The sequence below is a fragment of the Canis aureus genome, chromosome 23 (genome assembly GCF_053574225.1).
Source record: "Canis aureus isolate CA01 chromosome 23, VMU_Caureus_v.1.0, whole genome shotgun sequence".
Lineage (NCBI taxonomy): Eukaryota > Metazoa > Chordata > Mammalia > Carnivora > Canidae > Canis > Canis aureus.
In genome coordinates this window covers 4,895,302-4,908,615 of record NC_135633.1, presented here as the reverse complement: position 1 = coordinate 4,908,615, position 13,314 = coordinate 4,895,302, and the positions used below count along the sequence as shown (strand labels likewise).

At 34.9% G+C, this 13,314-nt stretch overlaps 1 protein-coding gene across 3 annotated transcripts in view; it reads left to right on the top strand.

The window, feature by feature from the left end:
* The window catches only part of LUZP2 (leucine zipper protein 2), a 472,421-nt gene that overhangs the window by 221,829 nt on the left and 237,278 nt on the right, over positions 1 to 13,314 (top strand). For all 3 annotated transcript variants that reach the window (XM_077866176.1, XM_077866178.1, XM_077866177.1), the window contains exon 5: positions 2,065 to 2,127. In XM_077866176.1, coding sequence (XP_077722302.1) covers positions 2,065 to 2,127 — 63 coding nt within the window. The remainder of the gene's footprint in view (positions 1 to 2,064; positions 2,128 to 13,314) is intronic.

Below are 13,314 nucleotides of genomic sequence, written 5' to 3'. Positions count from 1 at the left end.
GCTCCATGCAGGGAGCCCGATGTGGGACTCGATTCCAGGTGTCCAGGATCACGCCTTGGGTTGAAGGCGGCGCTAAACCGCTGAGCCACCCTGGCTGCCCCCCTGGCTCTTTTTACCCATGGCCTCACTGTGTGGCCCCCAGGAGTGACATGTAATTTCCAGGACTTAAAAGTAAACTTTTTAAAAATTTTAATTTATTATTATTTTTTTTAATCTTCAAAGCTTCCTGATGATACTGCTGAGGGTGTCTTACAATCATACTAAGAACCACAAAGGCTGGTCCAGCCACAAGATTGGTTATCTATAGGCTGAGACACAGGACACAGCCATTGAAATGGGTGCAGAAACTGCTTATTGGGGAATATCCTGTTGCACTGCATACGTATCTAATTTGGAATGGTGTCAAGTCCTCTATTCCTTTGCTTTTATCACCCAAATTGAACTATCTTCTCAGTGGGACAGAGAGTGTGACTGTGTTTAGGTTGTTGGCAATATCTTCATAGTTAAGATTCAGCTTGAACATTATTATGATCTAAACGATAGTCACGGTAGTTCTCAGGCTTGTACTTGTTTCATTGTAGCTTGACCATCCAAAATCGGCTTAGATTTCTGTCACCATTTGAATGAATGGTGGAAGGACCCCTACACTAGCCAGATAACAAAGGGTGTTAACATTTGTTGTAAGGATTAGCACGATACACAAAAAGCAAAATGTACAAAAGCATGCACAAGGTTGTAATACACATCGACTTCTGGAGAGGGAAGGAAGAAAAGTTAGGTGAGGCTTTAATAGTAGGTGTATCTTTTTTTTTTTTTTTACACGGTCTGAAGAAAATTGGAGAAAATATTTGCATCTGTTTATGTTTAGGGTTGGGCCCAGAGGCATTTTACGTATCACTTCTTCGTCTTTTGTTTATGTTTGAAATGTTTCAGAAATCTATTTTTTAAAAAAAACTCTATGTTTGGTGAAAATTCATTTTACTCCTAAACTTGATTTCCACTGATTCAGTCTACTGCTAGATATGATCCACATTACCAGTCTCTTTTGTATCGTTCCAGGGATCCTCCAAGACTGTATTGTCCAATAAATAAGCACTAGATACACAAGGCTATTGAGCGTTATGAAACGGCTAGTCCAAATTGAGACACGCTATTAAAACATACAGTGGATTTTAATGATATATCACAGAAAATAATGTCAGTTCCAGCATTAGTCCATTCCATGTCAAAATAATAATATTTGAGAATATTGAATTAGATAAAACATATTAGTAAAATTAATTTTATCTGTTTCTGTTTACTTCTTTTTTTAAAATGTGACTACTAGGAAATTAAAAATTGAAGAAATTAAATGTTTTATCTACTATCATAAAGTTTATCAGAGTGAACCCTCACTGACTTTAAAGTCTCAGATTTTAACAACTATGCTATACTGATTTTTGTTTTTTTCTCAAAATACTCAGGCAGATATACTCAGGCAGCAAAGTTGCTATGTTTATGCAAATACAGTTTGAATAACTGACCTAGATTACAGATTTTAAAAACATCAAGATCAGGAGGAAACATCATGGTTTCTTTGGTACAGTATTATAACATCCTGTGCTTTAGAGACCAAGAATATATCACTCTGCAATTGCCTTCCAACCTGCGATAGGTCAAAATTACCTGGAGAGTGTTTTATAAATGGAGGTTTCTAGGTCCCACCCTAGAATATAGCCTTTTGTTGTTGTTGTTTGTTTTGTTTTGTTTTTTTAAGACACATTTTTTTTAAATTTGAGGTTTAAATAGATAACAGAATAATAGTTAAAATATACATGACTTCTCCATTAAAAAAAAAATGAATCTTTTACTTATGAGAAAAGGCTTTTTTATAATCAGTGGGTATATGTGTGAACCGGGCAATGAAAGTTTGGTTAATGAAAATTTTAATCCTTTGTTCTTTTTCAGCGTTTGTTGATAAAGAGATAATCATTGTATTATGCTTCAAAAATCATGAAGATAAATTTGTAAAACCCATAGAAATGAATTTGAAATGTGCTTACATACTATTCCACTCATTTTCAGATTAATTTTCTAAAGACTGACATGGAAAGAAAGAGCAAAATGATCCGAGATCTCCAGAATGAGGTAAGATATATTTCAGGCAAATCTACATGTGGGTTTGCATATACATTTGTTTATATACCTTTGCCACAATTTTTGGATCACATGCCAATTTGACCTTCAGTTATGTCCTAATGGAAAAGAATTGCAAGGTTGATGATTTCAAAAGAGTAGATAATCCCTACTTTTATATATATTTGATAATATTTTTAGTTCATACCTCTCAGGTTCACTTTCCCTTCTAATTATATTTTGCTTGAGCTAATATTAAAAATTAATTTTCATTTCATAAATTCATCTGTCCACCCATTGACATTATAGGAGCTGAAGAAGAAGGCTAGCTGGAAATTGACTTCATGCTAGGAAGAGCCAATCTAGAATGAAAAATTTATTGAGGATAATCTTAAAGTCATGTAAAGTTGAGTAGAAATAAACTGGAATAGCTTTCATTATATATAGCCTTTAAAATGTGAGGACCTTATAAAATACATATTTTCTTCTTTTGATTCTTTGTCTTGTTATACAACTACTTTATTTTCTATAATTCCTCCATCACATTTCTATCCACCTTTTTTCTTGAATACAGTTAGTTAATTAGGACTCTTAAACTGTGACTAATTAATGATACATTTTCCTTGATCAATCTCACTAATTATGGTTTATAGGTTAATTTATATCTCTAAGCATCATTAGTTAACTTTTAATCTTAGACGATTTTTTCAAATCTAGACTTTAAGAAGGAAACACTTTCAAAATCAAAATATATTCATCACAAATACTTACATGGAAAAGATCTTTAAAAACCCAAATACTTATAAGGACTAACAAAATATTTTGTTTCTGGAAGATACTTTTATAGGATGATATTAATTTTCTAAGTGTATAGGCTGGAATAATCCTAAAACAAATACCGCTTTACAGACATAATATCTGCTAAATGTAAACTTTGTAATGAAGTGTGCTACTCACTTTCATCATGTTAAAAATCTCCCCCCCCCCAAAAAAAAAAATCTCCCAGATGAAAACTGATAACAGGAGACAGTTTTTGACTTCTTGAACAAAACCTAATGGTGAGCATATATCAAATTATTTTTTTTAATTAGACTCCTTTTTATTAATTCCTTGAAATTTCAGGTTTATTATATTGATAAATGATCATTATGTATAGAGACTAAACAAAATAATTGGCACATACCCCGTACAGTAAAATTATCCAGACACTGCCTAGATTTTTAGTTGAAGAGCAAGAAAAAACAAACAAGCAGGTAAATCAGTTAAACAAAATATAAGGAAGTGAGAGAGAGATAATATAGATATAAAGGTATTTCTGGAAGAAGCTTGAAGTCCCCTGAGAACTTCTGAGTGAAGACACCAGGAACTTTTAGTGGAACAATGAACTTTCTTAAAGAACGATCAGCATTTTTTCCATTATGTGAAGGCGGCTGTTAAAAGACACTTTTACATTAGCACTTAGGAATTTAGTTTTTAAGATTTAAGATATCCCTTGGAGGAGGAAAAATACTGAGACTTTTTAAAAAGCAAATGGGGTGTGGGGCAGAAAGTTTCAAGTTCTTGCCCTCCGCTTCTCTGCTTATATTCTCTTCTGTGGTTTATGAAAGTCAAATCTGTGCCCCCACGGTGTATGCCTTTGTTACCAAGCCCCCACAGTAGGAATTCATAAATGGTGGAATGATGTCAGTAAATTCTACTTTAAATTGTTTTGGTTTATATATGAATTTTCCTAACCTGTTCAGGTTTGAGGCAATCAGGGGAAAGTCTTGTTACATTTTAGAGAACTCTTTATCAAGCCAAGGGAATAAGAAAATATACAGAAGAACCTCCCATTAGTGCTGGTAGTGGCAGTTAGGTGCCTTGAAAGCATTTAAAAAAAAAAAAAAAAAAAAAAAAAAAAAAAAAAACACTTTACAGGGGATCCCTGGGTGGCCCAGCAGTTTAGAGTCGTGATCCTGGAGACCCGGGATCGAGTCCCGCATCCGGGTCCCTGCGGGGAGCCTGCTTCTCCCTCTGCCTGTGTCTCTGCCTCTCTCTCTGTGTGTCTCATGAATAAATAAATAAAATCTTTTTTAAAAAATAAAATTAAAAAATACTTTTCAGTGCACCAAGATATCTGGCAAAGCTGTCCATACAGGAGACTTTGTTAAGACATTTCCCCTGAATTAAAACAAGAGATTAGTGAAAAGTATGCCCTAGGTTTTAATTTTGATGATAAGGTATTAAATTTATTTGAAGTAATTCCATTTAGGATCTTCATCTCAGAGGAGGAAATACTAAATCTTAACTATAAGGCTGCAAACAATTGACTATGGTATTTGGGATAAATCATGGAAAACAAAATTATGTTTTTATTATCAGTTTTTACTGATATCATTATTATGTTCTTAATGCTATGATGACAAAGTTCCATGGTAAGTGGCCTTTCTCTGTCACAGTTTTCTCATATATCCCGTGTTTTTAGTGTATGATCTTGTACAATGCTAGATTCCTCACAATGTAAAACTTGGTTTTATAGTACAAATATCACCAGTTTCCTAGATATTTCTGTCTCTGTTTTCTTATTTTGTTTTGGTTTGTGGGAAGGCTAGTATGGCTACTTTATCTTATTTGTTTTCATTATTGAAGTATAACCAACAGAAAACGTCACATCAGCTTCAGGCGAGTGACACAGTGATTTTACGATTCTATTACTCGCTGCTCACTGTGATAATTGGTCATCATCCATCAGGTCACCATACAGCGTTAGTACGACAGTGTCACTCACTACATTCCCTGTGCTGCACTTTTCATCTCCAAGACTTAATTTACTTTTTTATTTTATTTTATTTTATTTTATTTTATTTTATTTTATTTTATTTATTTTATTTTTTTTTCTTTTCTTAATTTACTTTAAAACTGGAAGTTTGTACCTCTAACTCCCTTTCATCTACTTCATCCTCTCCCCTACTTACCTCCCCTCTGGCAACCACCAGTTGGTTCTCTGTATTTAAGAGTCTGTTTTTGTTTGCTCATTTGTTTTTGGCTTTTTGTTTTGTTTTGTTTTTCTGTTTTTTTTTTTTTTTTTTTTTAGATTCTCCATAAATGGAAAATCACATGGTATTTGATTTTATCTAACTGACTTATCATAATATACACTAGGTCCATCCATATTGTCACAAAGGATAACGTCTCATTCTTTACCTGGCTGAGTAATATTCTGTTGTGTATATATACACCACATCTTCTTTATCCATCCACCTGTTGGTGGACACTTAGGTTGCTTCCGTATCTTTCCATACTATTTTCTTTAGTGATCATAGCAATTTACATTCCCACCAAAAGTGCACGAAGTTTCTCTTTTCTCCACATCCTCACCAACACTTGTTATTTCCTGTCTTTTTGATACTGGCCATTCTGACAGGTATGAGGTAGTATCTCGTTGTGGTTTTGATTTGCATTTTTCTGATGATCAGTGATATAAAGCATCTGTTTTTGTATCCATATGTATCCAGATTCTCTGCCAGTTTTTTAATGGAATGGCTTATTTCCGTTTGGTGTTGAGTTGCATAAGTTCTTTGTATATTTTGAATATTAATCCCTCATTGGATATGTTATTTGCAAATATCTTCTCCCATTCAGTAGGTTGCCTTTTTGTTTTCTTGATGTTTTCCTTTGCTGTGTAAAAGCCTTTTATTTTTAATGTAGTCCCAGTAGTTTATTTTTGCTTTTGTTTCTTCCTGAGGATATGTATCCATGAACATGCTGCTGGAGGTGATGTCTAAGAGATCACTGTCAGTTTTTTTTTTTTCTATTTTTTTATTTTTATGGCTTTAGGTCTAATATTTAGGTCTTTTTTTTTTTTTTTTTAGGTCTTTAATCCATTCTGAGTTCGCTTTTCTGTATGGTGTGAGAAAGTGGTCATGTTTTATTCTTTTGCATGTAGCTGTCCAGTTTTCCCAACACCATTTATTGAAAACACTGTCTTTTCCCTCATTGTATATTCTTGATTCATTTGTCATATTAATTAACCATATAGACATGAGTTTATTTCTGGGCCTTTTCTGCTCCATTGATCTATGTATTTATTTTTGTGCTGGTGCCATACCATGTTATTTACTGTAGTTTTGTAGTATATCTTGAAATCTGGGACTGTACTACTCTCCAGCATTGTTCTTTTTTCTCAAGATTGTTTTGACTATACAATTTTTTTGTGGTTCCATATAAATTTTAGGTTATTTTTTCTAGTTCTGTGAAAAAAGCTATTGGTATTTTGATAGGAATTCTATTTAGTCTATAGATTGTTTTGGGTAAATCTTTGGATTGCTTTGTGTATTATGGGCTTTTTTAATATTTCTTTTTTTTAAGATTTTATTTATTCATGAGAGACAGAGACAGAGAGAGAGAGAGAGAGAGAGAGAGAGCCAGAGAGGCAGAGGGAGAAGCAGGCTCCATGCAGGGAGCCCGATGTGGGACTCGATCCCAGGTCTCCGGGATCAGGCCCTGGGCTGAAGGCCGCGCTAAACTGCTGAGCCACCCAGGGATCCCCAGGGCATTTTAATAATATGAATTTTTTCAATCCATGAGCATGGCATGTCTTTCCCTTCATTTGTGTCATTTTTCAGTTTCTTTCATCAGCATCTTATAATTTTCTGAATATGAGTCTTTCACCTCCTTGGTTAAATTAATCCTAGATGTTTTATTCTTTTTGGTGCAGTTGTAAATGGAATTGCTTTCTTAATTTCTCTGCTTTGTTATTAGTGTATGGAAACACAACAGACTTCTGTACTTTGATTTTATATCCTGTGACCTTAATGAGTTCATTCATCAGCCCCAAGAATTTTTTAGTGTTGTCTTTAGAGGTTTGTACATCAAGTATTATGTTAATCTGCAAATAGTATTTTGGCTTTTTCCTTACCAGTTTGGATGTCTTTCATTTCTTTTTCTTGTTTGATTGTTGCACCTAGGACTTCAGGGTACTATGTTGAATAAAAGTGGTGAAAGTGGACATCATTGTCTTGTTCCTGATCTTAGAGGAGCAGCTCTCAATTTTTCACCTTTGAGTAAAATATCAGCTGTGGGTTTTTCATTATGGCCTTTATTATGTTGAGGTAGTCTCCTGTTAAATCTGCTTTGTTGAGAGTTTTTATCATGAATGGATATTGTACTTTGTCAAATGCTTTTTCTGTATATACTGAGATGATCATATGGCTTTTATACTTCCTCTTGTTAATGTGAAATATCACATTGACTGATTTGTGAATACTGAACCACTCTTGCATTCTTGGAATAAATTCCACTTTCTTGCAGTAAATGATCTTTTTAATGTATTTTTGAATTGTGTTTGCTAATATTGTGTTGAGGATTTTTGCATCAGTGTTCATCAGAGGTATTGGCTTGTAGCTTTGTTTATTGTAGTGTCTTTGTCTGATTTTGGTATCAGAGTAATGCTGGCCTCATAGAATGAATTTGGAAGTTTTCCTTCCTCTTCTATTTTTTAGAATGATTTAAGGAGAATAGATATTAAATATTAACTCCCTTTTTAAACAATGTTTGGTAGAATTCACCTGTGAAGCCTCTGGACCTGGACTTTTGTTCATTGGCAGTTTTTTGATGATATCGTTTTGATATATCTTATACAATCTATTTTTGTGCATCCAATTACTTATTTTGCATTTGGTTATTATTTGGCTTGAACTAATATAAAAATTTGCACCAAAAATAAAACAAAGAAAGAAAAAAAACACTCAGCTTCCCTTTTCTGACTTCCATATATATGATAACTGTATTATCATAACATATAGCAATCTCATAGGCTCCAAAGCTGAGAAGTCTCTTTGACTCTGCACCCTCAAAACACCATCTCTCAACTCTTCTTTCTGATTTTCTTTAAAATTATTCATTTATCCCCTAGGATAAAATAAGTTTATCTATAATGGTCCTAGATATAAAGGCTCAAAGAATAAGGACAATATGTAAGTATCGAAGTAATAGATACATTAGACATTGTGACAAGGATCTTTCAAGAGTTGAACCTCCTTAATGGAATGTGTGAGCTTGATAACATCCAGGACTTTTGAAAGGAATATATAGTTGGTAATACTTGATTTAGATTGATATTAAAACACAATCTATATTTAATTAGTAGATGGAGATAAAAGGGAAGGGAGACAGAAAAAAAAAAAAGAAAAGAAAGTAGGGAGAAAGATACCTGTCCTGCACTCCACTATTTTTTTATGGTGGTTTGTTTTAAGATAGATTGTTACGATTGATTATTTTCCTAAGATATATTCAGGGTGGTTCAAGGTAAGGATAAAATAAATAATCACACTAAAAATAAAAATCACTAAATCAAAAACCATAAAAGTGGACCTCACTCTGCCCAGTGATGGAGATCAGAAATTTGTCAGTCTTACTCTGTCTCGGTGGCAGTTTTTTCCCCTCACTATTCGATGACTTCATTTTTTTTTTCTTGTTAGTCTCTCAGTTCTTTTGCTCATCTCTTTATTGCATGGCTTGTGGGTTTAACCTGACTCTGAATTACTAATGTGACTCCTCTAGCTTCTCCTAATAACATTATGATTTAATTTCTTTTAATGTTTGGTTGTATTGGTCTTGCTGTAAGTGACTGGCAGAAAATTCTTGTCACAGGTCAAGTCACTGAGCAATCTGTAGATTTCCAAGTAATTCCAAGGAGCCACCGGCATCTCAGGGGTATGAAGAATAGAAGATGGTTTTTTTAGATGCAGTGCTCCAGTTGCTATTCTCAGCTGTGCCAAGAATTCTCTGATGGGAAGAAAAGGATCTATTAAGTCTTGTAGAGTTTATACAAAGTTGTTGGGAAAACTGAAGGGATTGCTTGTAGACTGAGCTTTAGGAATAACCACCATACATCCTAGAGCTGGTTGTCTTAAGGCACAGCTACCTCTGCCCGCCACTTTTTTGCCCCCATCCCTGCAGACTGACACCATACAGCCCCAAGTCTTGGATAGTGGATAACATCGACTGTTTTCTCATGTAACTAATTTCTGTATCTATGTATATATTGCAGGGATCATGTCTGATTAGCAAAGAGTAAGTCATGTCTGCTCTGGACCTATAATGAATTTTAAAAATAGAGGGGATTTGTTTCTAATTTGTTTGCTTTAATTTTTCCTTGGGGATATGGGTTTAACACTATGGATAATTTTCACATTGTAGACACAGTTTTCCCAAATTTGGTAGCCTGTGTATTATAACAACTTAAAAGAGAGAGAGAGAGAGAGAGAGAGAGAGAATGAGCAGAGAGAAGAGGGAGAAGCAGGCATCCTACTGAGCAGGGAGGCTGACATGGGCCTCGATCCCAGGACTCTGGGACCATGACCGGAACTGAAGGCAGACACTTAAATGACTAAGCCAGCCAGGTACCCCTTTTCTTAATAAAGATTAAAGTCCATGATAACAGCTTTAGTATATGGCAGACCATTGCTGAAGGGTTCTGGGCATTTACTGTAAGTACCGCTGGTGGATCATTCAGTTACACATGTGTGTAAGTCACAGTATCTTGTGTGTATGAATGACATCTTACCTCTCCTTATAATGTTATTTTAACTTTGCTTTTCTCTGGATTCATTCCTCAATTAGATGCTGACTTTTGAAGTTAGACTCCTACCTTCCCTAAAATACTATAATTCAGATTTTTGACACCCAGAAAATAAACATAGGCCTGGACTCTGTGCAGTGAGAATAAATTAAGACCACGCCCAAGTCTGTGCTTAGCACCAATAAATGAAGTGAGTTGAATAAACATGGGACAAAACCTCCAAATTTGGAAATTGAAGTGGCTTTCCCTAATTTACTATTCTCTACAATAGGGATGCTTAGAGATCTTATCAGATATAAAAATTGATATCAGGGAATCTCTGACCATCCTAAAATTTTAAGATAACAAAAAAGTATAGATAGACACAAGTATTTTTCAAAGGAGAGGGTTTAGATTCTCAGAGGGAATCCATGGCTGAGACAAAAATAATAAAGGTCAATAACCACTGCTCTAGAGAAATCTCTAGTAAATTTTAAGAAGAAAATCCATTTTGATTCAACTCTTCTGGCTGTAAGTCTCTCTAAAATAAATTATTCCATCTTCTTGCCTCAGTAAACACATTCAAGTGAAGATGATGGGTTATTTCATAATGTGACAGAGTGCTTCAGGTCATCATTCTGAAAGTGGATTCTCATGGCTGTCTGCAGATGAATAGGTGTAAAGTGTGAGTCAAATATATACTGAGTCCAGGACATGCCCGAGATGTTTTTAAGTAATTCCATTACAGCCTTTTATTTTATACCTGCTGGTTTGCCTTTTTTTAAAGTGATTAGTTCTGGGAAATTGGGGTGAACTGATTATGCTGGCTGGTTGTGTATCCATTATGTAAAGTTTACCCATCTACGTTAGGTCCCAGGGCTACTGTAATAAAGGACCACAAACTGGGTGGCTTAAAACAACTGAAGTTTACTCTTTCACAGTTCTGAAGGGGAGAAGTCAAAAATCAAAGTGCCGGCAGCAGTGCTCCTTCTGAAGGTTTAGATCATAATCCTCCCTTGCCTCTTTCTAGTGACTGTTGCCTCCAGGCAATCCTTGACATTCTTCATTCTTCGGCTTGTCAAGAATCTCTGCTTTTTGTCTTCATATGGCTTTCTCCGTGTGTGTTCGCTCTTCTTACACAGACACCAGTTATTAAATTTAGGATCCACCCTAATCCAGTATAACTGTTTTTGTTTGTTTGTTTGTTTGTTTTAAATATTATTTATTTCTTTATTCATGAGAGACACAGAGACAGAGAGAGAGAGGCAGAGACACAGGCAGAGGGAGAAGCGGGTTCCCTGCAGGGAACCCCATGTGGGACTTGATCCCAGGACCCTGGGATCAGGCCCTGAGCCAATGACAGGCGCTCAACCACTGAGCCACCCAGGTGCCCTGTAACTTGGTTTTTAACTTAATTACATATGCAAAGACCCTATTTCCAAATAGGGTCACCTTCTGAAGTTCTATGTAGATAGGAACTTGGTATTTTTCAAACCAACCCACCATCAATAGCATTTTGTGCAAACAGGCAAGGAGGGAACATTTTATTAGGTGCGAGTCTTAGGTGATTTTTTAACAGGAAAGAGTAAGCATTTTATTACATAAAAATCTGTCTGTGGAAGTACTTTAATATTGCTTGTTTAGAAGTACCTGTAAGATTGGTTTATATGTTCATGTCTGGAATAAGCATCTTACTTAATTCCTTTTTTTTTTTTTTAAGATTTTATTTATTTATTCATAGAGATGCAGAGAGAGAGAAAGAGAGAGGGGCAGAGACACAGGCAGAGGGAGAAGTAGGCTCCATGCATGGAGCCTGACATGGGACTCGATCCAGGGTCTCCAGATCACGCCCTGGGCTGCAGGCGGCGCTAAACCGCTGTGCCACCGGGGCTGCCCAGCATCTTACTTAATTCCTAATATTGTCCCAACAATATGTTAGATTATATATATATATATTATATATCTATTATATATATAATATGGTAGATTATATATATATAATTAAATTTAAATTATATAAAATGATATTTGTCTATGAGAAATATAAAGAATAGAATTTAAGGGACGCCTGGGTGGCTCAGTTGGTTAAGTCTTGAGTCTTGATTTTGGCTCTGTGCTCAGCTCAGCATGGAGTCTGCTTGAGATTCTTACTCTCCCTCTGCCCTTCCCCCGGCTCATGCATTCTCTCTTTCACTTCATCAAAATAAATAAATAAGATCTTTAAAAAAAAGAACAGAATTTAATAATGACATTTTCCACATAAAAATGACACATTAATAATTACAAAAATCACACAGATAATCATAATAAACAGACTGAAATAAACATTCTATAATAAAACATTGCAAGAAGACAGATGAGGGCAATACTAACCCAGGTGTGGAGGACACTGAATGTTTTATTGAAGAGGTGACTTTTTAGAGAAAGAAAGGAATTAGAGTTTGTAGCTATTCACAGCCAAAAAGCAAACATAAAAAGATGGTATTTTATCATCATAAAAACATTCCCTTGTACATGAAAGATTAAAGGCACGTGGGTGGCTCAGTTGGTTAAATGTTGGAGTCTTGATTTCAGCTCGGGTCATGATCTCAGGGTCATGAGACTGAGCCCTATGTTGGGCTCTGCACTCAGCAGGGAGTCTGCTTGAGATCCTCTGCATCCACACATGTGCTCTCTCTCTAAATAAAATAAAATAAAATAAAATAAAATAAAATAAAATAAATACTTAAAAATATATATTAAAAAGATTGTTAGCTATTTATTGGTGAAAGAAAGCAGTTAATTTTGATGATTGTAGCTGAATCCAATTTCATACTTAAAGCAGGTATGTGCTTTTAGTGTCCAGATCAATGTTGTAGGTATGTGTTATAAGAAAGGATTGGGGCAGCCAATCTGATAGAGCCAAAGCATAATACACAGAAAAATAAATCTGAGAATTTCCAGTGCCAGATACAACTACATCAGTGAATTTTCTACTTTGCAGGGACACATCATTTTTACTCTGCATTTCAGAAGTAAGCCAGAACTGCTGTCTTACGGGAGATTACAATCTACCTTAAATTTTATTTTATTTCCTGCTGCAATCAATTCTGCCAAGTTCTAATTTAGCATCAGAATGTTGGCTCTATGCCTGCATCTAAAATTATATGCAATTTTAGAAATGATTCTCCATTGAGATTGTGTGACATGTGCCCTCAGAGCAATTGGGTCACTGTTTCTATTTTCTGCTGGGGAATAGCTAGGTTCTCTGCCATGCTTCAAGTAAAGGAGAAAGTTTGATTTCTTATTTTCATGTTTTTTATAAGCATTATATTTATGTACCTCAAAATATTAATGTGTTAAATGAAAAAGCAATATATATATATATATATATATATATATATATATATATATATACCCTTTTGTAAGATGGGATTAGCCCTTTTGAAAACAGCTGGATTTCCCACAGGAAAGAAAAATTCATTGAAAAAGAGTGACTAGATATTAGACTCATAAAATGTATCCAGAAAACCACTGAATACATGTATCCCTCCCTGTCATCCTCACTCATTTCCTTAGTATCCCTCACATCAGAGCCTGTAAGTAATTTTAATCATTTCAGGTCCCAAGTCATGCACAATGTATTTGCATCACCATATTTTTGTTAGCAATGCTCCCTT